Source organism: Apteryx mantelli, chromosome 1 (genome assembly GCF_036417845.1).
Source record: "Apteryx mantelli isolate bAptMan1 chromosome 1, bAptMan1.hap1, whole genome shotgun sequence".
Taxonomy (NCBI): domain Eukaryota; kingdom Metazoa; phylum Chordata; class Aves; order Apterygiformes; family Apterygidae; genus Apteryx; species Apteryx mantelli.
The window spans coordinates 75958140-75981656 of NC_089978.1; the positions used below are offsets into that span (position 1 = coordinate 75958140).

General features: G+C 37.1%; 1 protein-coding gene across 1 annotated transcript in view; it reads right to left on the reverse strand.

The window, feature by feature from the left end:
* The window catches only part of MCF2L (MCF.2 cell line derived transforming sequence like), a 175206-nt gene that overhangs the window by 9736 nt on the left and 141953 nt on the right, over window positions 1-23517 (reverse strand). The window contains exons 6-26 of the mRNA XM_067295710.1: window positions 21854-21973; window positions 20914-21030; window positions 20253-20402; window positions 19441-19565; window positions 17366-17480; window positions 16316-16435; window positions 15238-15429; window positions 14837-15028; window positions 14395-14554; window positions 14177-14247; window positions 13018-13094; window positions 11900-11966; window positions 7989-8104; window positions 6980-7049; window positions 5231-5323; window positions 5022-5114; window positions 3407-3532; window positions 2509-2730; window positions 1854-1946; window positions 1087-1165; window positions 875-941 (exon numbers count right to left, since the gene is read on the reverse strand). Coding sequence (XP_067151811.1) covers window positions 875-941; window positions 1087-1165; window positions 1854-1946; window positions 2509-2730; window positions 3407-3532; window positions 5022-5114; window positions 5231-5323; window positions 6980-7049; window positions 7989-8104; window positions 11900-11966; window positions 13018-13094; window positions 14177-14247; window positions 14395-14554; window positions 14837-15028; window positions 15238-15429; window positions 16316-16435; window positions 17366-17480; window positions 19441-19565; window positions 20253-20402; window positions 20914-21030; window positions 21854-21973 — 2465 coding nt within the window. The remainder of the gene's footprint in view (window positions 1-874; window positions 942-1086; window positions 1166-1853; window positions 1947-2508; window positions 2731-3406; window positions 3533-5021; window positions 5115-5230; window positions 5324-6979; window positions 7050-7988; window positions 8105-11899; window positions 11967-13017; window positions 13095-14176; window positions 14248-14394; window positions 14555-14836; window positions 15029-15237; window positions 15430-16315; window positions 16436-17365; window positions 17481-19440; window positions 19566-20252; window positions 20403-20913; window positions 21031-21853; window positions 21974-23517) is intronic.

Here is a 23517-nt window from a genome sequence, read left to right on the forward strand (position 1 = left end):
AGAAAGCCACCTCACAAATACTATACATTTGGGGAATCTCTCTGACTGATAAGCAGATGCATAAAACAGGCAGGGCAGAGAGCTACTGACACAGATTTGAGTATACATCATGTGGAAATGACTAAGATCATAAACACATGGGCTCATGGGTAAAGCCTATACATATGCAGGTACACATACATCATGAAAAAAGAGTGAGTAGCAGAGGACTGAAAGAGGGATCAGAAAAGGGCAGAGCAGTGGGATGGAGCAGAAGAATATATTTATATAGGTTGGTAGGGTGAAAGTTAAAAGAAATAAAAGGAAAAAAGAAAAGAAAGAAAGAAAGAAAAAAAAAAAGCTTGAATTGGAACTTGGACACTGGAGGAATGAACACATCATTTAGTAAAAAAGAGCAGAAGCTGGAAGAAAAGAACCAGAAACACAGGAAAGAGAGAATGCACTGAAAAGGACACAAAGAAAGATAACATAAAATTTATATAGGAAAAAAGAACAACATAAATCAAGCGAGGGAAAAAAAAACAGGGAAGGAAGGAAAAGGCATCTCCACATAACTCTCTCATCTGGCATTTAAAGTATGTAATTAGCTATTCGACAAATAATGATATAATACCACCAAGATTTTGGCCAGCACAGAAAATTACTAATCTGCACTGTTCTCCAGCAGCTGGCAAGGCCAATGCCACTGCTGCTCAACTTCACAAATCTGGAGAGGTGTAAACCCCAAGCTCTACAACTTTATATTAGAAAGAGACCTGAAAACCCTAAAATATAAGGGTCAGCATTAAGGGACATAAGCAATGAAGAACTGCAAAGTGAATGTGTTAATATATTTGCAAGACAGCTAGGCTGATTTGATGATATATTTACTCACCTTGTACAAGATGTTGCTGGTAGAGGTAAACTGTGTGTTTGTTCTAGCGTCCTGTGTTGACTAGCTTCTGTAACGGAGAAAAGAAAAAGAAATATTAAACTGATTTGTCTTCTGAGCTTTTAATTTTTACAGTCCTACACAGTGAGTATATCCAGGGTAGGTAGGTTTGGAAGCTCAAGGGGAAAAGAGATAAAAAGCCCAAAATATTTTACCTCTGCATGCCTGCAGTTGACTAGTCAGCACTTTTCTTATTTCATTTACCCAAGTAGCTTTAACTTCAGGAGTTGGTGCCTACCCGAAAATACATACAAGCGGACATCAAGCACAGAATACTTGTTACACAAAAAGCTGCATGCCAAAGCCCAACCTCAGAGGAATCCTTCAAGGGGGACAGCTGGAACCTTCTCTCTAGCTCTTAATCAAAAAGATGCTATTTGTAAGATTTTGACCATGGTGAGGCAGGGAGCTGTGCGCTTTGTACTGTCAGCTCCCTGCTCCCGACACACCACTATTCCTGTGAGAATAGCAAAGGTGTATACAGTTGATTTTGAAATGTTGCCAAGTCTTTTTTTTTTTCCCCTGTTGTAAAAATTCTTACCCTGCAAACACACATTGTTTCACATGCCTGAGTAATATTACTATAACCAGTGGGATTCCAGAGATGTAAACTTATAAGTTCTTCCAGGATCAATGTTCACCCTGCACAGTTTTATTCCATTTTTTCAACTGATGAATTTAATATTACAGTCACTACTACAGTTAGTAGCATTCCCACATGGCTATTATAAAACATGACTTTTTTTTTTCTTTGCAGAAGACTCTGCAATTGAAATATATAATTTAAAAAGCTGTTTATGAATTAACCTATTCACTGTTTTCTTCCCTTTTTGCTTCACTGTTTATTAGTGATATAACAAACGAAAATAACCTAGATCCTCTTAGGGTTATTTATTTATTTAAAGTAGCAACATGTTTTTACCTGTATGATATAAACTTCTTCCCTTGCATTATACCAGATTTCAAATTTCTTTGCATCACCTTTCACATTTTCTGTTATTCCAACTGCTGCCATCTGGAAGCAAAGAAAACGGAAGCTGACCTACCAAATTGCAATTAAGATAACAACAGAAGCAGAAGTTTACTGGTGTTATTTGGTAATTTTTTTTTCCTGAAAAGCAAAACCACATTTAACTGCTTGCTCAAGTAAAAAGAATAACCAACAACACATGATCCGTATGCTGAACGCATGAGATTTCCTGCTTTATGTCAGCTTGGCTACCTCAGAGGGAAGGACAGTTTAATTAGGTTAAATTGAGACTGACCCACAAGGAAAACTGCCAGACCTTCTTTCTGTTTTATACTATCTTACTCTACCCATGATTTCATTTTCTGTGTGATTAATGCAATCTGCCATTCAGTCAGAATAACATGGTTTGGATTTTCTCAAAGCAGAGTTTTTTCCCCCCTCTGGCTCTTTAACAGAGAACATAAAATGACACAGAACTGCAGCACCAGTCAAATTTGCCTCAAATGGCAAAGCTATATTGCACCTGCACTGACAAAAAATAAAATGTTGTATTACTGCAACCTAAGCCCTCAGTACCACTACCTTACCAGACTGCTCAGTGTCTTACATTTAAGGAGTGTTTATAGCTATAGGAAGGTGCTTTCTCATATCCCTCTCCATTTTCTTCTCTCTTTTTACAGAACAGCACTGCTTTCTCATGGAGGAACAGGTGTCGCTGCATTGGCTTGAAGCGTGCCAAATCCTTCACCTTCGAGTGACCCTTTTTATGATCAGTCCAGACACTGAAGGATCCCTGCATTAAAAGCTTGCCCAGCTCATTCAGGTTTCCCTGGAAGAAAAGAAGAAAAAAAAAGTGATATTTATAACTACAAAGAGATAGCATCAGACAGTACATCAGACGCGTACTCTGAACAGGTCTTTACAAGTTCTGTTGTTCCAAGTGATCTCTCACATCAGTGTTTATGCCCGGTTTTGAAAGGTAGTAAAACTATAGTCAGTGGCAGATTTTTATGCTTAATTTTCTCCCTCCCCTCCGTTGCTGAGGCAGGATTTTATGTTCGAGAACACCAGTAGCAAAGATACAGAGGTGTACACATGGAAGGAGGGGGAAGCACAATACACATATTTGGTTTTTCAGAACTTCACTTCAAGGCTTCTAGCAGTTCTTTTAGTGGAAGTTTTGGGTGTAGTTTTACACACGGGAGCCATGACTAGGTTTTTACATCCACCTGGCAGTAGCCCAAAACAGACTAAAACAGCCTCTTCATAACTTCTGTTTCTAACTTGGTGTCAAGTAGATCAAAGGAAGAAAACCGGGGTAGACAGGCAGCAAAATATTATTCATAGCAGGAAAACGTGAGTATCGAGAGATCCATTTTCCATTATTTTCATTATACAATTCAGTAAAAGGCACCTTTGTAAAACACTCTTCTCATTATTAGCACACAGTATGGGATATGTTGAATATAGGTATGCAAGAAAGATAATAAAATGCTGTTACTCACATCATAGCCAGTAATGGCTATCTGGTGCATAGAATCATTGACTGCTTTGAGAATACCCAGTATAGAAGTTAATGCCTCTTGAAGATCTTCAGCACCTTCACAGTTCTTACTATATTTCAGCATTTCCTAACGGTGCGGGGAACGACAACATATTTACTTAGTTTTGGAAACAGCAGTATCTAGGAACGTTCAAATTTTAACACCAACCATGGGCTATGTTTTTAAAGTTATCCAGTAAAGTGTTATACCAGGTAGCTAGTGGATTAAACAGCAGCTGGAACTCAGAAGACCCCCAAAGTTTTACCCCCCACATTTATTGCTAATTAGCCCTAAAATATTTCAATCATATGATTTTTATAAGTGCTACCTAAGAATTTTACAAGACTAATTTTGCAAACATTTTTCATCAAAATTGCTAAAATTGCATGTATTCTTGTTACTTTTTTTAAATGAACAAATGCAAAAACTTAGGCAAATTTTATTTATTATTTGAATGATAGTAATATCTGGGATGCTAGTCACAGATCTAAACTTACTGCTTTGAGAATGCTCTACACATTTAAAAAGGCATTCCCTCTCCAAAAAGAGTTTACTGGTGAAGCTGCAAAAGAAATCTTAATCCAAGGGCCCTGATCCTGCAATTTGATCCAAACAAACATAGCTGCAAGTCCACGTGGAGCCCCACAGACTTGACAGGGGATGACATAGGAGAAGACGCATTTACTCATGGAGGTCAGGTTGCAGGAACTGAAGATATTTTAAGTCAAAAACATTTTAAGTACTCCTTTCTTCATATAAGCATAATATAATTAATTCTGTAAAGTTATTAACTTTAAATGAGTTTTGTCAAGAGCAAATTTGGGACAAGGTAATTTTTTAAAACTACCGTTAAATACAATTATTGAAACTTGCATCTCTGTGTGAAATATTTTTTAAAAACAAGCTGTTTTCAGACATTTGCATGCTAAAAATTTTTGGTGGCAAAAAGCTTGGACATTCATTTTTAAATTTGTAATAGCATATTCCTCTCATTTTGCACTCTCAGTTTAGTATATTTAAATGAATCGCAGTGGCATCTTTCCTAAAAATACCATCCAGTCCTGTCAGTTAAAAAGCTTTCTTAAAAAATGCTTTCTTAAAAAGCATTTCTTAAATACATTTCCCAGAAACCTGAGCAGCTTTGGAGACTGAGATTAACTTGAGGATACCTTCTGGGTGCAGTCTCAAAGCCAGCAAGGCAAATTCCTGTAATGTGCAGGAGGCCACTGACAACTAACAAGCAATTCAGACAGTCTTTTCTTTTTTGCGAAAATTTCTTGGTCCTTTTGTTTCCCCTAGTCAACTTTCTCATCTTCTTCAGCAGAAATATAAAGGCAAAAAGTTAGACAAGGTATCACTGTGGCAACATTTGCCTGTCAGCTTTGCCTAGCAGTTTTTTGGCTGAAATAGAAAAGAACTGAGCAAGAAGTTGCTAGACTGGGATTTGTCTCTGTTCTGATTTATATGGCTCTGCTGAGAGGAGTAGCATAAAAAAAGAAGACAACCCCCCCCCCACAATCCCCCCCTCCCACCCCTGCACAAAGTATACTCTACAATACTGTTCCATAAAACATACCTTTAGCAATAACTGGTATTTGGTTATTCTTTGAACAGGTTTCAGCAAGTATGAGTCCAAACTCAGCTTGTGATCAAGTTTCCTTTGACATTCCTGTGATCAGTGTTGGATTTCATTAGTACACAAAGCAATATCTTTTGTCATTCATTCTTGAGATAAAAGATGAAATTTAAAAACACAAATATTTTTAGAGACTCAAAGCAGCATACCTGAAAGAATATGGAATCTGAAAACTGCCTCCACAAACTTTCAGATCGGGGTTTATTTTGGCAGTATTTTTCATAAATCTGGAAATCTTCCATCTGAAATTGGAGAGAAGAGCAAAAAATTAATAAATTATTGTGATTCTAACAGACACAGTCCTTAAGAAAGTATAATTCCTTGGTGCATTACAAGCAAAAAAATTCAAAAATATTTGTAATGGTTATTAATTTTGCACACAGAATTTCAGAACAAAATACTCCCGCTAATTTTCGCTTCAGTTGAATGGTAAGCACCTTACAAAGAATCACATATTACATTCACAAATATATTTAAGTTACCATATGAAAATACAGGATCTTTATATTAACACTCAATCTTGAGTCACTGTCTGTGCAACTTTTTTTTAAAAATCTTTGCTCTTTTTTCATTATAGATTTGTATTTTATAAACGTGTGGTTCACTGAAAGTGGTACTAAGGTAGACCAAGCAATTGGTTGCACATTATCACTTCAACACTCTCTTCAAATTTTGCTATTTGTTATTCATGACTGCTTATGTCTGCTTACACTAGTCACATACCATTCTTGCTGCTCCCAGTGACTCGTGCGTATAAGCAAGCTATTAATTTCATACGCTTATTCATGAAAATTTTCACTTTCTGGGTGAAATATCTTACAGAGGGACAGTCCAAGATTTTTATTGCCTCTCAGCTCAGTCCCCTAAATTGAACCTAAATAGGATTTTGTCTTAATGTTATGCATGTCTTCTCTGTAGTGGTTACTTTCATTTTGAAAATAAATAAATAAATAAAAAAAAATCTAAGGTTATATTTTAAAAAATCCCACAGAAGTCATAAACATGGGTTTTATATACACTCGAAAGTCATCTGCACAGCTCCACCATCACCTCATTACAATCCTAGACATGGCCTCCCAGTCCCCTTTCTGAGCCTGCAGGAAACCCACTGCCCCGCATCTGTTTTCACACATTTGCCACTGCCTTTGAATAAGATAGTAACTGAATAGCACCACTACAGCTTTTGTGGAAAGAAGAAGGAACTAAGGCTGTGCTGCAAATGTTATCGTAACTATAGATTCAATGGAAAGGCTGGGTAGGAAATCAGCAAGCACAGAAGTACCTTTGTCCCTCAGTTTTAGGAAACACCATCTTCGCATCATGTGGCCATAAATAACAGAGGGAGGGAGGGCTCCTTCCAGGAATTTTAGAGTATTAATGCATATGAACAACAAAAGAGATTGATCTCCATAAACAGATTCCTAATTAGCTGTAAATATACTAAGAGTGAGACTCATTGTTTTATAAATGTCAGTTTAATTCTGTCATAACTTTCAATTTTCACAATAAAAATATTTTGAACTTACTCTGTTGAGGTGTAATCTTTAAAGAAACTTAAAATGAACTAAAATTTCCAGGAAGGAAATCAAGTAAACCAACCATTTATAGTGATGCAAAATGGATGCAATGCACAACTCACCTTTATGCTTTTCTAATGGCAACTTTAATAAATCAGTTCTTTTTCGACATGGTAGCAGCTCTTTCTAACCAAATGAATTACCCAAGGCAGCTGAAAATATCCCCAACTTCAATTAACAACGACTTGTGTAACTACGCGTTATCTGTTCAGGCTAAATGAAGGGGAGCTGGCAATTATTACATGAAAAATCTCTCTCATCTGTACAATCTTAGATGAGCTTATGAATGAAATGCTAGCAAAAGACATTTACGATACATACCTGATCCAGAAAACACCGTCCTACTAGTTCTGGGTATTCTACATAATTTTCTAGTTCTCTCAAGAATATTCTACGAGGAAGAAGAATTTCTTAGAGCATATGATAAAAAAAAAGTTGTAGTAAAAGTTCACATTCTTGCAATTCATTTTCTAAACTGTTGGAAATAAGAGTTGTATTTTTGTTCTATACAACTAAAGAAAAGTCTCCTAGACCATGTATTTAAAACAAGAAACATTCTGACCAATTTCTTTTAGCTCACAACTGAAACCAAATATAAGATATTGGTGAAAATAAGTTTTCGTTCTCTAACCATACCTATCTAGCAGTAGGATTTGTACAGTTTAAGTGTTTGCTGTTTTTTGTTTTTCCTTTCAAATACTACCAAACACCACAAAGAAAAAAGACAAAAAAAATCCAACAGTGGCAAAAGTTACAGTTCAGTTTTGCCTGAATAAGAAATAACTATTTAATACACTTAATTGTTCTTGAAAATACTTCTTTTCTACCAACTTAAATATTATCCTGTGAAGAAATATCTCACTGGCAGGAGGGATTCAAACCTGAGACAGAGGTCACTCAATTATAAAATTAAACAGCCTCAGTCAGACATAAGAGTATTGAGAGGTTGCGGCTTAGGATAATAGTTTATTTTCCATAGCAAGTTTCGATAAAAACAAACAACCAAAATCTCCCCAAACAAACCTTGCTTTAATTAGCCTGTAATCAAAATCACAATACCTTTCTTCAGGAAAATGAGCACAATGAAAAAATACTACTTGTGTTCTGCAAATATTTGAGTAAAATTTCACACAGCTTATCTTTTGTACATACTCTTCCTCTCCTATGCAATATGAATTTTGGTAAGCTAAACAGCCAGATGGGACTCAGTAAGGATCTTCCAGCAATTTTATTCAGATCGAAAGAAGCAGTATAAGAAACCTTGTGGTAAATGTAAAGTATCTGCCCATTGAAATGCCTTTTTTTTTTTATAACTGAATGCAAATCTCACCTGTTGTGAAAGTGATAAATTTCCTCCATATTCCCAAACAAAATATCCTTCTTATTTTGGAGCTCTGGTGGAATAAGATGAGCCATTAAGGGGTTGTCCATCTCTGCAGCATACCCCTAGAGCACAGGAGAGAGGCACACTGATTATCTCCATTTAGTCCCAGTACCTCTCCCTCTCCAACAAGGCAGTCTGCCTGCAGGCTGATAAACAGCCAAGAAAGAGTTCAGTATTAATCATGAAATAAGTCTACTGATTTGGTTTTTCCATCAGTCCAGTAAGACACACCTACAAGCCTTTGGAAAGACAATTTGAATAATTACTGTAATTCTTCATTAAGCAAGGCAAAGGCTGCAATCATTGCCACCAAGCAACAGCTAGGTATTCCCATACTGCTTGAAAGTCAGTTTACACTTTTTCCATTAGACTTTCCACAGCTGAGTTTAAAGCCACAATTTCAGTGTACATGCAAACCTACACGCTCGTCTTAGCTACAGTCACCTTGTTCCCTCATATCGATAACTACTTCTGCAGGCAACAGGAACAATTAAGCTGCAAATTCTATCTTTAAGATATTTTCATTAGATTTGGCACTAAGTCATTACTTCAGATTCAGACATCTTCCACTTGTCATATAAGGCCACATCCTCTTGCCTGTGCATCTGGCACTAAACAGGAGAAGAGGGCACACAGGTGTCTTTAGTCCAGGACTCTTCTCCTCTGCTCCTGAGGCTGCTTATCTATTCCTCTGCAGTGATCTCCAGACGATTTAAATAAACAAGAAGGAAAACTCTCCCCCATGCCTGCCTGACTAGTAAGTTGTAAATGTGTTGTAAGTAATAAACACAGCAAGTCTGCTGGAACATCTTGATTTAATGGCAATCTACTGATATCTGCGCGTTTTAGACTCTCATATGACTGGTACTGCAGTCGCCTTCTCAAACACAAAATCAGAGGTCCCTCAGGTAAAACAACTTCCTTTGAGTTTAACAAGGGGAACTGAACCAAACCAAGCCTTCTGAATTTCAGTTACTATAAACTGGAGAACAGATGTTAGGAACAATGCAAGACCCATCTATTCCTGGATTAAATAGCGGATTTCTTAATTTAAGACTTACTAAAGAAAAATGATGTGATCTACTTTAGATTTTGATTTATTTATTTATTTTTACAACCATCATGGACAAGGTGGTCATGGAAAAACTACTGCATTAATTACATTGATTTATAATAAACTGCACTGAATTACAACAAATTGACTACTTAAATTAAATGGAAGGATAAGTGAAAGTGCACCTACAACCAAGACTTTCATTTTCAAAGTTATGTAACTACAAAAAGTAGGAGAACTAGCTGGTAAAGTTAGCTAGCCTGAAGAGTGTGAAGGCTTAGTTAGGAAAGTGATGGGATTTCTTTTTTTTTTCTTTTTTTTACAAGTCAAAAACATTCTTTTTAAAATCTGGACGTCATATCTCAAGCACAAGACAAAAGAAAAACAACACTGTAGGAAACTATGCCAGACCTCATGGGATAAATAACCATTGCTCCCTCTCCCATGTCTCTGCCCCAAAACAGGAAAAAGAAAAGGCTGAAAGGAAAACAAAAAGTAGTATTTTGAGAAGACTGAAAGTGCAGCCTTAAAAAAAGATAATAACATTCAATCATTTACATAAAATGGAGTTAAAAAAAAAAAAAAACAGGGAAAGAAGAACTAGGAACACCATGCAGCTTGTGCTGCATGCTTTATTTAAAAACAATCAGAAACAGCCTCCATAGGAAGAGAACACTTCATTTCCCTTTGAAGCAAGTATGATGTTGAATATAGCAGCAAAGGTAGAATTGGCTTAAAGAGGGAGAAAGCAACTCAACTGAGATGAAAACAAAAAACTTAGAGAGCTCAGTACTTTAGAATTTTGAAAAAAAGTGTAAAATCCATACATTAACAAAAAGCTTTTAACAAATCTTTCACTTCAGTCTGGTGTAGTATTTATGTTTTAAAATTCAGTATAAAAAACTTCATATTTTACTACCTATATAGTACTTGTATTTTTTATTTTTTTTTAAAAAGAGGTAAACTATCCAGGCAGCCACAAAGATCATTAATCTTACCTCAATAGTATACAAGGCTTTGCTACGTCTTGCCTTTGAAAACTGCTCTAAAAGTATGGATGTAAATGGAAAAAAGAATAGAATGCAATATCCCAAAATAGACTAGGTCAATATTTTGCTCCAATAAAATTACTGGATTTCACAGGCTAAAATGGGATGACCACAGTTATTAATGAAATCACGGCTCAGATGAAAGCATCTAAAGGAATTTCCCAGTGATTGATCTTGGGGACTGCAATTTTCCACTGGAATCCTTGGCAGAGAGAAAAAGCATGGTGACGAAATGTGATGTAATATTAGGAGACACTGTCCATATAGAGGAGTATCAGGTCATTGTACAGGAAAAATGAAAAGATTATAGAGCAGGAGAAAAAAAGGAATTGGGAGAACAGCCAACGCTAGAGATGAATAACTATCATTACTCAAAACCTGGAAAAGTGCCATTGAACAAGATATCAGCAAGGATCTGATTCAGAATTATTGTTGGCAGTTCTGATCACTCAAGTTCAAGAGAGATTAACCCCAAACTGCAAGAGGTGTATTTGGCATGGTCAAAGTACTGGAGAGTCTATCACACTGGCAGAATACTAAGAGAGTTCAGTCTAGCAAGACAAAGGATGCACTATATTCTACATAAAACAAGAATAAGTACTAGAGGAACAGAAAGACAGAAAGACAGATTCTGCAACAGCTCTCCAGCAGCATCAGTAAAAACCAAAAATTCCTCAGCTATTTCAGCCTTGATTTTATGAATGTAATTATGTAGATGGCACTGCCTACAACAGCAAGGAATAGATCCAAGTGATCCTTAAGGTCCACCTCAGTCCTGCATTGCTTTATCATCACACATCAGACATGACTGTGCTATCGTCGTCAAGACTTCCCAGCGCTTGGGCAGAATCCAGGACAAGAATGCTGTAGGAAGTAGAGCACAAACTAGCCAGAGGCAAGGCCAATGGAAAAAAATAAAGTGTTTTGAAGAGTTCAAAGCCCTCATACAGTACTCTTATTTGAAGGTGTGTACCCAGAAATTGTCACTCCCTGTCCATAACTTAAGACAGTTCCTGCTTAAGAGCTTAGCCTTGGCATGGACACCAGGAGTACCCCATTGGCTCACTTCCAATTCCTCCTGAAGAAAATAATTCATCCTCAGTTTTCTGTGATTTTCATCTTCTACAGTCAGCCAGACTACAACAACATGATATATCCATGCCTGGAGACTTAATACACTTGAGAAACAATACAGGATACTGCAGCATATCTCCAAAGCAACTCGCACTACTGCAAGTATGCTTCCACACTTCCATCTTTGTTTCCTTTACAATTTTGAATCAAGATATTCTTATTTCAAGGCATTCTGTTGCTGTAGTTGGACCCAAGACATTTGGAAGATCACTCAAAGGTCTATGAAGAAGAAAGCAATACGCAATTCTGCTCCTCTGACACAAGGTTCTCCCAACGTAGGCTCATGTTCCTACGTGCAACAGAACCTTCTTGGGGTTGACCCAAAACTCTGGAATGAACTTCTGCAGGAATTAAAGACCATTACAGATCTTGCTGCCTTCTACCTAAATAGTTAGGCATATCTTATTTTCTGCCCAAATTGTGTTTTCTAATGTAAGATCCTAGCTGCATGAATGTTTTTAAAAAAACAATTGCCCATTCTTGCCTCTGAAAATATGATTAGAGAGGAGAGATGTAACAATCACACTGCTTGATAGGACAAGCTGAGGCACTACAGTGATAAGGAAAGTATATGAACAATGATGAAACAGAACAGATAAACAGTGAAATTTAATCCTTACCTCAAGAACGCAGAGAAGTTCTTCCACATATGCTCGTTCAGTTTCGATAAGTTCATTAATTACATGCCTGTAAACAAAGAATGATAATTAAGGAAGCCTACTCACTTATGCAAATTAATGAGGCAACGTTAACTTTGTCTGTGTGCCTATTTTGTTTCAGACAATAAAGGAACAATTTCCCATTAATGGAAAATGTGAAGTTTTATATATTTCTGTCAACAGTTTATATATCCTTGTTGAGAAGTATGCATTTTTAAAACATCTTAAAGTTGAAAATGTGTTTAAAAGGGAAAAAAGCCAAGTCTAGTATTTTAAGTGCTATAGGAACTAAACTGAAGCAGTGAACTGTTTTATCATCATACATATAAAATCTGGTTCTGTCATGTTTACAAGTATTACAGGAGCTGGGGTTAGAGCTGCATAGGATTATCAAATATAGATTTAAAGTTACTCTGGTCATTCTAAATATGAGGCATATAATATTCAGGTATTTAGGGCATATTTAAATATACACAGTGCCTCTATTATGTTTAATTTCCTTGATATTCAAGCAAGCACATGTTTTTTCTTTCCTGTCATTTTGGATGAATTAGTGTGAGGTTGTAATATTGAAAAGTTAGCAAAGCATTCAGTTTTCAGGTAGAAAAGCAAGCTCTGCTATACCAATTGCAGGCGGTACTAAGTTATTTTTGGAATATAAGTGACTAAGTTCGCTTTTTATGCGGAAAAGTGATTTTAGTGATTTTTCCTAAGGTTTATTAAAACAGGGACTAAAAAGAGTCAAATAAAAAAACTGAAGTTCTTTCAAGTACGGAGACCAAAACCTCTGAAAGTTTAAATGAGGCTTAGATGTTTCGGAAATGAAAACATGTAATTACCTTACCATAGCATCACTTAGCTGTAGTAAAGCTAGGATCTGGTACCATATAAAATATGAATAAAGCTGCGGACCGAAACAGACTAAAGGATCTTCTTCTGTGTAAAGAGCATAGCCAACACATTTCCAAAAGGTACTGAGGCTTAGTTCAGAGAAGCATACTCATCTTATCAAATCCTTCCAGACTTTGCTGGAACCAAATCCAAGAAAGAGCATTTTTTGTTTATCAAGATATACTTACTGCCGTAATACAGCTAGGTTTTCTTCATCATCCATTGTAGATCCTCCCCTATTTTGATGGAGTTCAGTCATCTCACTCTAAAAAAGGAAACAAGCAGAGAGAGAGAAAAAAAAAAAAATCACAACAGCATCACAGAAGGAGGGAGAAAAAAAAAAACACTTAAAAATATGGAACTTTTCAACTGCTCTACTTGCATGCATTTTCACAGGGAAGACTGTACTCTGTTAGAGATAAAGACAATTTGCCAGAAGGCAGCAAAAGACTCAAAGTCAACCTGAAGATCTTGAGGCACACAAGACCACTTAGATACAAGGCATTCTCCAGGAAGGGCCACCTTTGAAAAGACCGTGGTTTAAGCTCCCTTTCCAGAAAAGGCAACATCAGAGCATCAGCATCTGTGTTGCCTTGGAGGCAACACCGGCCTTAGTCTGTTTTCTAACCTAAGAAATGAAGTACTATGCCGCCCCTTTCTGCTAATGTCCTAACTTGACATGGAAGTTCACTCTTGCAACTTCTACCATAAACAGATGAGCTAATCACAGCTTGCTGAAAAAGGGGAGGTTCTGCTTCCAATCCCCCCCAAACCAAACCCATTTTTTTTCCCCAACTGTTGCCCCTACTGATCATGTGGTCCTGCCTACCTCCTCGCATCGCCTCTTGGCTCTTGCCGAACCTTCGCTGAGCTAATTCAACTCTCAAAACCAGTGGGAAACTATTTGTTTCTGTTGCTGCCGTCAGGTTCCTGCCCTGCCTCCAGCAGGGAAAGTAAGACCTTCCCCACTTGGGAATGGCAAACTATTAGATCAGGTGAAGCTATCTTTGAGCCAACGACAACTACCTCTTCACTCTTGCCAGTTTTAAGTGTAGCCAATTACTACTGGCAAATAATAAATGTTTCCTGTTCATAGTTTTTATATTTTGCTACCCCTAACGTTTTTCCTAATATAGGCAACTGTTTACTTTACCTTTCCTCATACCTAGCTGAGCAACAAAGCAGCCTCTATTTAAACCACATGACTACTTCACCAGAGTTGCTTCGATAGGGGTAATATCATCACCGTTTCTGTGAACTGCCTCATTCTTCAAGTTCTTTAATATTCCATTGTGTTATGACTTTCCCTGGCAGTATGTGCAAGAAAAAAAACATGCAAAAAGTTACCCTTGTTTTTCTGTAGTTTACCCTCCGAAGCACGCTGCTCTCTGAGTTGGTTACATAATTTCTTTGAGGACCTAGAATGTAAAACAGGATCCAACAGCAGTTAGAACTTGAGTGGATCTGAAACAGATGTTTGTGCAACCACAAGTTATAGCTGAAAGTTTCTTCAAGGTCCTCAGCACAGTGCAAAAAATTATTTAAAGACTACTACAGTTACTTACCTGGAGAGGTACAAGGAGATTTTACAAAGGCTTCAGGTCTTGGTGCAACTGGCTGAACAGGACGTGTCTGCTTAGCTGCCAATTTCTTAAGGCTTACTTGTCTCTTTTGAAACATTTCCTCCATGCTTTCTTGCTTCTGGAATACCTTTTGCACATGCTTCTACAGTTGTCACAGAAGAAAAAAAGTCACTGTCATAGACCTTTCAACAAGCTACACTGTCATTTGTGGTACATTGATTTTCAATGGTTATTGCTTTTATACCACATAAAAATATTACCCTACTCTTCACTCCTAACAAGGCATAATTTACCATTGTTTAGTACCCTTAAAAAAAAGGGGGGGACATCACCTAGCAGGATTAGCTTTATCAATGGCTATGCAAGAGAGCAATTCTAAAAGTAACAAATAGATGGATATATACACCTAAAATTCTTCTGGTACCTTTAGGTCCTCATTGAGGATGTGTGCATACTCTCTGTAAATTTTATTCAACTCCTTGATTTTATTGCCTGCACCAGTGTCCAGGAACTTCTCAATCTCCTGTAACGCTGATTCTGCACCATCCTGAGACTGACACTTATCTACAGGCTGTGAAGCCAGCAGATAAATTCCTTCATCGCACCACTTCATAGACTAGAAACAGAGAAAAGAACAGGCTTAGCATACACTGATGTCAACACTAAGAGGTCTAAAACATTTTATACTTCTACTTGTGAAGTATTTGGCTATATAGGGAGAAGACTTCCAGCACATCCAGATATTTTTACCTGCTGTTATGACAACTGGTTGACTGAGGTTTTACAAGCAAGATGGGAAACAGAACTGTTCCATACAAAATTTACCTTTTCTAACAAGCCATGCAGTTCTAGAGATTTGTTCAGAAGATTCCTCTTCTGTTCTGTCTCAGTAGTAAAGGTATCACAGAGATGATGAAGTTCACTGCATTTTGGAATAATGGAGTCCACAGCATAATGATTGCTTTGAATAAAGCCATCACCCTCTGAGGCCAGCATTCTGGCCTTTGCTACAGTTTCCTAAGAAAGTAAGCACTGATTTAGGTACATCTTCTCCTGCATCAACTTCAGTTAAAAGAAAAAAAAATTAAGAACTATGCCATCTATTTTTACACAGTAAACCAGGCATGATATAGAATAAAATACACCTCTAGTTAACAGTTGCCTTACTTAATAAATCTAAGTGATTTCCTGTCTTTTCAGATGCGTAAAAACTTCTATGCCTCCACCTTTCTTCTATTAGAGTACTTCGGGAACATTAACAAGTTTAATTGTATGGCCCCCTGAAGGAATTGCTATTAGTCTTTCTGTGCCTTAGTTCCTCAGCAGCAAATAAGTGATTTATCAGAGATGTAATGGGTGTTTGTATGCAACTTGATGGATATCAGCAACAATCTGAACCCAAATCAAAAAATACCCACCTCCAGCATCTCAGCCTCAGAAACTCACTTATATTGTTTTATTATAAAACACAGACCATAATACGACAATAAGGCTCCACTTCTACACTGTTCAGAATATTTGTTTTTGTTGGTCATGTTTAGCTTATTCTATACTTAATATGCAGCCTTCTCACTTCTGACTTTTAATGAAATCAGTGGTTTTAATAAGAATGCAAGAAGCCCCTTGATCATTAAATCCAGAACTTGGCTACTGTAGACACTTCATGTGATTCTTCCATGAACTGAACATATTAAATTTTTATTGAGGGGTGCTCTAGACCTGGGTTGCTCCAATGGTTAAAAACTTTATTCCAAATTCCTTCTTTATCTTTCTTAAGACACTGACTCTGTTCTGTTGTCAGCTTAAGCTCTAGACATAAGATATAGTCTGTAACTAAATACTGTTCCCTTCCAAACACCCACAGTATCATATTAGAAATAAGGAGAAATTACAGAATTCTTACACATGATTTTTCTTCAAAGCTGGCAAGATCTTTCAAAATGTGCTCCACATGTGAACAGCTGTTTCCCACATCTGTGAAAGCAGACAGTCTCTCAGACACAATATCCAAAGCTGCTTTAACCTGAAACAAGATACAGCTACGCATCAATGAAGATGATTTCACCTCTCTGGAGACCCATCACTTAAATAGTTGATAACCAGTGTTTTCAGTCAGGTGACCCACAATATAGAACGAGTAGAATGCAGAGACAAATCACTTTTTGCCAACCTACCTGTACCCCTGATTCAAAATGAAAACAAACACAGAGAAATGGCAGTGAAGTAATCTTGTTTTCTTGTACTGGAAAAAATCCAAGAACAGTGCTCAAGGAACATACATGATCTTGCTTTTACCAGTTGACAATAATATGAAATGACATTAATATAAAGAAATGGCCAAATGTGAGGAAAAGGTCCCCACCACACCAACTGATTGAGACACACACACTTGTAAAAGGTTTCTAAATGTTGTTCCCATGGGGCCAGATCCTGAGATCAGCTACACCAGTGTAAAGTGACCATAGGTACCATCAAGCATGAGTTAAACCAACATGAGATCAGAAACTGGCTGTACAATTTTTAGTTCAGCCTCCACCCAGCTTCTAACACTGTGGTTTCAACCTCCCACCCACAGTGTTGGAGGCAGTTTTATAAAGTAAACCAGCCAGAAGGTTTAAGTAAGTCTTGGTTCCAAAAAAGGGCTACTGGCAAGACGAAAGCTTTGCAGCCAACATACTATGCTTCCGTAGTGTTTCAAAGGAGTTTGAGTTCTTATACAGTGCTGAGCTGCTGAAAAAAATCCCATACCACTGCAGAAGAGAAGCTATTATATCTCTATAGACAAGTATTCAAGGTAGTAAAGACAGCAGGATGTCAAGTAAGGACATGTACAAGAAAAAAAAGTTGTAGAAAATTTTCATGCACACACAAAAGTTGCAAAAAGAAGGGGATGTATTCGCTTCTGAATCATTTCTATATTACCAAATATTGACTGCCACCAAGAAGTTCTCACCTCTCTAAAATTCTGTTCAAAATTCCGAAGGTGCAGACACTGCTCAAGTTTTTGCTGATGCTTAGTCCAAAACTGATCAAAGGCCGTCTCCGTTTCATGCAACTGAGCCAGAAGCCTAAAAAGAAATACTCTAAGAGTGATGGATGCAACCTTTGAGGGACAATACAATCTTCCACAGTAAACAGAAAGCCTCCTCAAAGCAGTATTTTCCCCCAAAAAATGAACTGGATACAGGAAACTTTTTTCTAATTTTTTGGTATTGCACAGAATCATATCCTAGAATAACATTGATGTAAAACTGAAACCCAACACAAACATTAAGTTCTGAAAAATTGGCAAGTGCTGATTAGAGGCTAGCTGCTGTGTATACCTACTTCTCAGTTCTGACTTGGGGCATGGGGACTTGGGGCTAGCAAACATGAAGAAAATGTGCAAATGCATGTGGGCCAGGACTCAGAGGAGCCAAAGCCCTGGACTATAAGGAAAAACGAAGGCAAAAATACGTACTGCTGTGACCAGTCAGCTGCCCTTACATTACACTCCTTGGAGAAAGGCCCATAAAAAACCTCAAGATCATTGCTCCTACTCTTCTGAGCAGAGAGGCTCCTTTATATCATAGGCAACTGTACAGCAGTACTGCTTCACTTATAATTTTGGCCAAACACCTTAAGGCTTTACTTTTCAACTCATCTACCAATACTGCATTTGACATTATGGTATTCTATGGACCTATCTCTACAATGTGCTTTACTGTGCTTAGGCTACATTGAGGAAAGGCTGTAGGTCAGAATTTTAATGAACTTTCATTTTTAATATCACAGAAATGAACTCTGAATTTACAGGCTGGACTGACTAGAAAAAAGGCGTGCACACACACATGGTCAGTTCATTCCAACTTTCTTCAGACGTTATATGAAGTAGGAACATTTTGGATAAATTAACAACCCCCCCCTTCCCCAGCTGCCTTTCAGATTGGTGATAGCAACAATGACCAAAAGAAAAAAAAAAAGGCGACTCCTGCCAAGCTTTGTTCATTGGAACGGACAGCTATTCAGAAAGAAAAGTCAGTCCAAGTGTAACAGAAACACGGAATGACAGACAGAAAAAGAATGCAGAATACTGCCTTGGGGAAATGAGCTATGCTTTTATAGCTTCGTTCAAATTTACATCTGTGTTATGATGACAGAAGGTCTTGAAAACTGGCAGTAATTTCAGGTGTGTGGAGCGGGGGATAACACCTATAACTTCCCATAAGCGCGCACACATTTCTGTGTAGATACTTCAAGAGCAGAGTACTCTCTAACAGCCCTTTAAAAACTACTAGCTACACTGAGATCAGCAATGCTAGAAGCTCCTTCAGGCATGTTTAAAGGAAAAGCAATCTCCTATTCCAACTCTCTCTCTGAAGGAATGATGTGAAATTAATAGATAGCTGACCCCAGAGACCACAAAAAGAACTGACCAGTGATCTTTTAAGATCATGGAAGTTGAACAAATTCCGGAGTTTAAAAACCCTCCACTAAAAACACTTTGTCTCAATTATGGATGTATTATTAAAAAAAAACAACCAAAACCCAACACACACACAACCAAACCCACACACACAGAGCTCCTGAACAACTTAGTGAACAGTGGACAAACTACTCAAAAGAAGGGATATATTGCTTCCATCTTTCCCCTCTGCCTTCCTGACAACAGTGAGATTTCTTTGGATTGTGCTTTGGTCTTTTATACAAAGCACCAATCTTCTTTAAACCCAAGAAAAGCTGTTCAACTATATATAGTCCAAGTATGACAAAAAGAAAAAGAAAACAAAAAACCCCCCCAAAACCCAGCGGTACTTGTTGATACTGGAACTCAGATAGTAACCACTATTCCCTTATTTGCAGGTGACCAAGAGATTACTTTGCTCAGACTGATCAGATAACAGAAGTGTTGTTTCTGAAAGTACTTTTCATAGGCTTGCTTTGTAACATTTCCTTATTTGCTAAGCATGCATATAGAATTAAGTACTAGAGCCAGGGAGGTGTCAAAAATCCAGAAAAGCATCATGTTCAGTATTTTACGCCTCTCACCTTTCTACAGTTGTTTGATTGTCTAGCTGATCTTGATTCAGTTTGTATTCAGGGTTCTCAGTAACTGGTTTTGTAATACTTCCAAGGATACCATCTCCCTGTTCTACTGCTAACCTTATATCCTCCTACCAAACAAACAAAAAAAATCATCACAGGAATTCGGTAGGTTTTTTTAAAGACTTCATAAGGCAATAAAAGAGAAAAAATATTTTGCTTTAATAAGCAATAGAACAAGCATAGTTTGATTAAAAGCAGTGACAAATAAAGACACTAAATGCTAAATGCCAACTTTTTGCATGCTTACTTCCACCTCAAGACTGTATTACACCGAGTTTGAATTTTCATAATAGATAGCCTTATAGTTTGTCCTTAGGCTACAAATATCTCAAAAGATGCATAGTTTTGAAATCCTGAAATAGCTTTTATTTAAGCTGATTTCAAAGAACATTTGTCCATTCCTCAAAAGATCATATATTTTTATATGTATGCAAATACAATCAAACTTATTGCTGCAAACAAAAACTATAAATTAAATTCACCACAACTTATAAAGGAACTTCTATTTCCACACAAGTCATTATGCATTTGTACATAAGCACACTTGGCCTTAAGAAATGTCCTTTCTGAATGCAATAAAGATTCTTTCTTAACTTCAAACCAAGCAAAACAACTTTAATAGGATTTCAATGTCTCATATTATCATCATCATCATCTATTAATTTCAAATACTCTCCAGATTTTCTATTAATACTGCTAGTCATGGATTAAAACACACTTTAACAGAAAACAGTATCTTCACACAAATTACATACCTTCATTTTGTCCTTCTTCTCTGTGTGTGCTGCAAGAAGGGAGCTGGTTGATTGCACATCATTTGGTAGTTCTGTTTCAGCCAGCTCAGTCCCAAAGGACTGAAGAATCTGAGCTGTTTGCTTAACCTTTTGGGCAAAACTTTCTATAGCCTTTTGGAATAAAAACCATTAAAGATATTTCACGTTCTAGACACATGCATACATACATACACACAGACACATGCACACAAGATATAACTCATAACACAAACCCACAAAGCTGAACTACAAGACTGAAAAATGGTCTAAGTATAATTTTGTAAGCAAAAGGAACCATCACCATTAATTCCTTAATTCTATATTTTTCCTAGGCTTGTATCAGGTATATCTTCCTCATATTTTTATAATCTGGAGTTATTTTACAACTTGAGTTTTTTCTTTCTTCTAGCAAAAACAATAAACCTCAGCACAATATACTGTAGTTCCTTTGCTCCAAGCCCTAAGAAAACCACTCCCAAATTATTACTCATATTATTTCTCTAAGATGACTAAGTACCATTGGGGACATCTTCTCACTCAGAGTATGTCATCTTGCATCAACTGGAATCTGGTTTATAAATGACAGGGTATAAAACAGAAGGGCCCATTAAACTGAAAAGTTGAAACAATAACTAAGACTTACAGTGCGATGGGACAGCCATCTGTTATGGCAGTAATCCAGGGTGCCACCAAGATCTTCTGTTAATTGTGTTTTATCAATGTAACCCTGCAGTTCTGATACTGAGCCCAGCATTATGATCTGCAACAGCAAAGAAAGGGAACATGATCAGTGGTGGCAAGTCCCTTATTAGGGATTCTAAGCCATATCCTTCAGCCTCTGATGGAGTAATTTCAATTTAATACAAAAGCACGTGAGGGAAGCATTTCTTTTGGGTATAGAAAAAACAAAAGTTGTTTCAGCTGAAGATAATGTAAGTTTAAATAACTGCAAATATGAGCATGAGTATCAGGCTTAACAGCACATACTAAAATAAACACTTATGGAGTTGTCTATGTTATATAATTCATAAACTTTCTTTTTTTTTTTTTTTTTGCTAAGCCATACATGGCTATCTTCTAGCAGAGCAACATCACTTCATTCATTACTTGCTCACTTTTCCACACTGTCCTGGGTCCATGGGAGAGAATAATAGTATCTCCATGGATTCTGCATGTAAGGATATGGTTCCCAAAAAGCAGAAATAAGGGGATGGAGGGGAAGTATCTTAGTTAAAGACTAGCTTTCACCTTTGAAATTGGCATCTGATAAGTAAAAAAACTAACAAACAAACAACAACAAAACCACTCGCCCTATCCATATTTGTTTATCATCTTTAGCACCTATAGTTTCAAAGTGTTTTCTTAAAATATAAATGCTATACACTTAAAGGTATAAACAGTGGGTTTATTGGCGATCTAATATCAGGCACCAATAGTATGTTCACTCAAATGATAGAATTTATACGATTTGTCTTTGGGAAAAGCATTTGCCTAAAAATTCACACACTCCAAGAATAAAACCATCATGAATTAAGTGCTTTAATAGATCCCTGATAATACAGTGAAAACAGAGGATTACTTACAGGTACTTTCATTTTAAACTCATCTTTGTTGAACTTGAAAGCAATGTCTGAGAGTGCTCGATGAAAAAATCCTGTTGGGCGCAGCACGAGGACTAGCTGCAGATTTCCTGGGAAAGATGCCTGCAAAACAGGTTCACTCCATTATTTTCTGTGTTGGTTCCAGAAGGTATTTTTAAACAATGAGAAGCCTCTGTTAAAGCACAAACTAACTGCAGCAAAGGCCCTGTAACGGGGTGACGAAGGCTGGCACAGAGCGCTTCATTCAAAGAGAAATTTACTCATCTTTGGGAACAGGGATCTATTTTCCTGGTATCCAAGTTTTCAGGGCTGGCTTGTACTACCCTTAAGGTTACATCACAGCCAACGGGACTAATGAACGGAGGGGGCTGAGTACTTTTTCCAGCAGCATTACTTTCATGGTTACCCTATCTAACTCTTTAGCAGAGGGTGCCAAGAGAAGCCTCCATTACCATCTGAGTGCGTAACATCAAATTTCTTGTTTGTTCATACATTATCTTGCTAGTTGCCTACACAAACTATTGCCACCCTGGCTGAATTTCTCAGGCAGTAACTTAAGAGAAGTAAGGCTGAATTTTTCCAGACAAAAATAAAAATAAAAAATGAACCCAAAATAAACCTCAGCTAAGGTTTTCCTCACCATTCTCTTCCAACTAGTAGTCTGACAGGTCTTTTCCAGTTCTACAAGTGATATGGTAGGAAATCAGCAGAAAGGAGAAGCAAAGCAATGAAACTACATTAAATTACTAAAAATCAACCTCTGTTGAGGCAGATGTTCACATACTTAGTATTTAGCCATTCTTGAATCATGCAAGTCTTCTCCCCTATTCAGCATTTCCACTGCAGGGAGGGAATGAAGTAAAAGCTCACTAAAGAAATGATCATTATAATGATTAAGCATGCAATTTTCTGCATTATACTGTTTGAAATTATGTCACATTTGTGGCAAATTGGATTACTAAAAGAGAAATGAAACACTGACTGACTGAAGGAGCAGCCTGTTTCTCTGTTTCTATGCCTAGTGAAACTGTTAATATCTGGATGGTTGGAGAGTGGTTTAATACATATTCAAAGATTTTCAAGGGTTCCAGTCATTTAGCATTGGGGGTGACAAACTTTTAAATAGAAAAGTAGCTAAAAATTTTTCTGGAAGGCTTCACAGATTATACTGTAGCTCCCCAGATAATCAGAGTACAACTGAGATCTCAAATTGGTTGAGGCACCTTCAAGAGTTAAGTTTTACAATCTGCCTCCACTTCACTGGTGTCTAAATTTTCTAGAAAGCACAGTGATTCAGTCCCAAAGGGGTGTGTTGGATGGGTGGGAAAAAAAATCCAGATAATGCCGATTTCCCACACTAGCTCTCCATCCTTGTACTAGAAACAATTTTTCTCTGTGTAGTAAAAGTAGCACACCTCATGGCCTGATTAACCCACAGTTATCAAACACAGGCAAAAAATGTTATAGAAAATTCCTGACTCTATTGAGAAGGAAAAGTTAAGAAAATTTTAGTTTTTTAACATTTATTCTAAAATTACTGCAACAATCAACGGTAAATTTATTTGAGAAAGTGATTTAACTCACACTAACAAACACTGCAAGAATTGACAAAAGAAAATTTTTACTAAATCTCCTGAAAAATATTT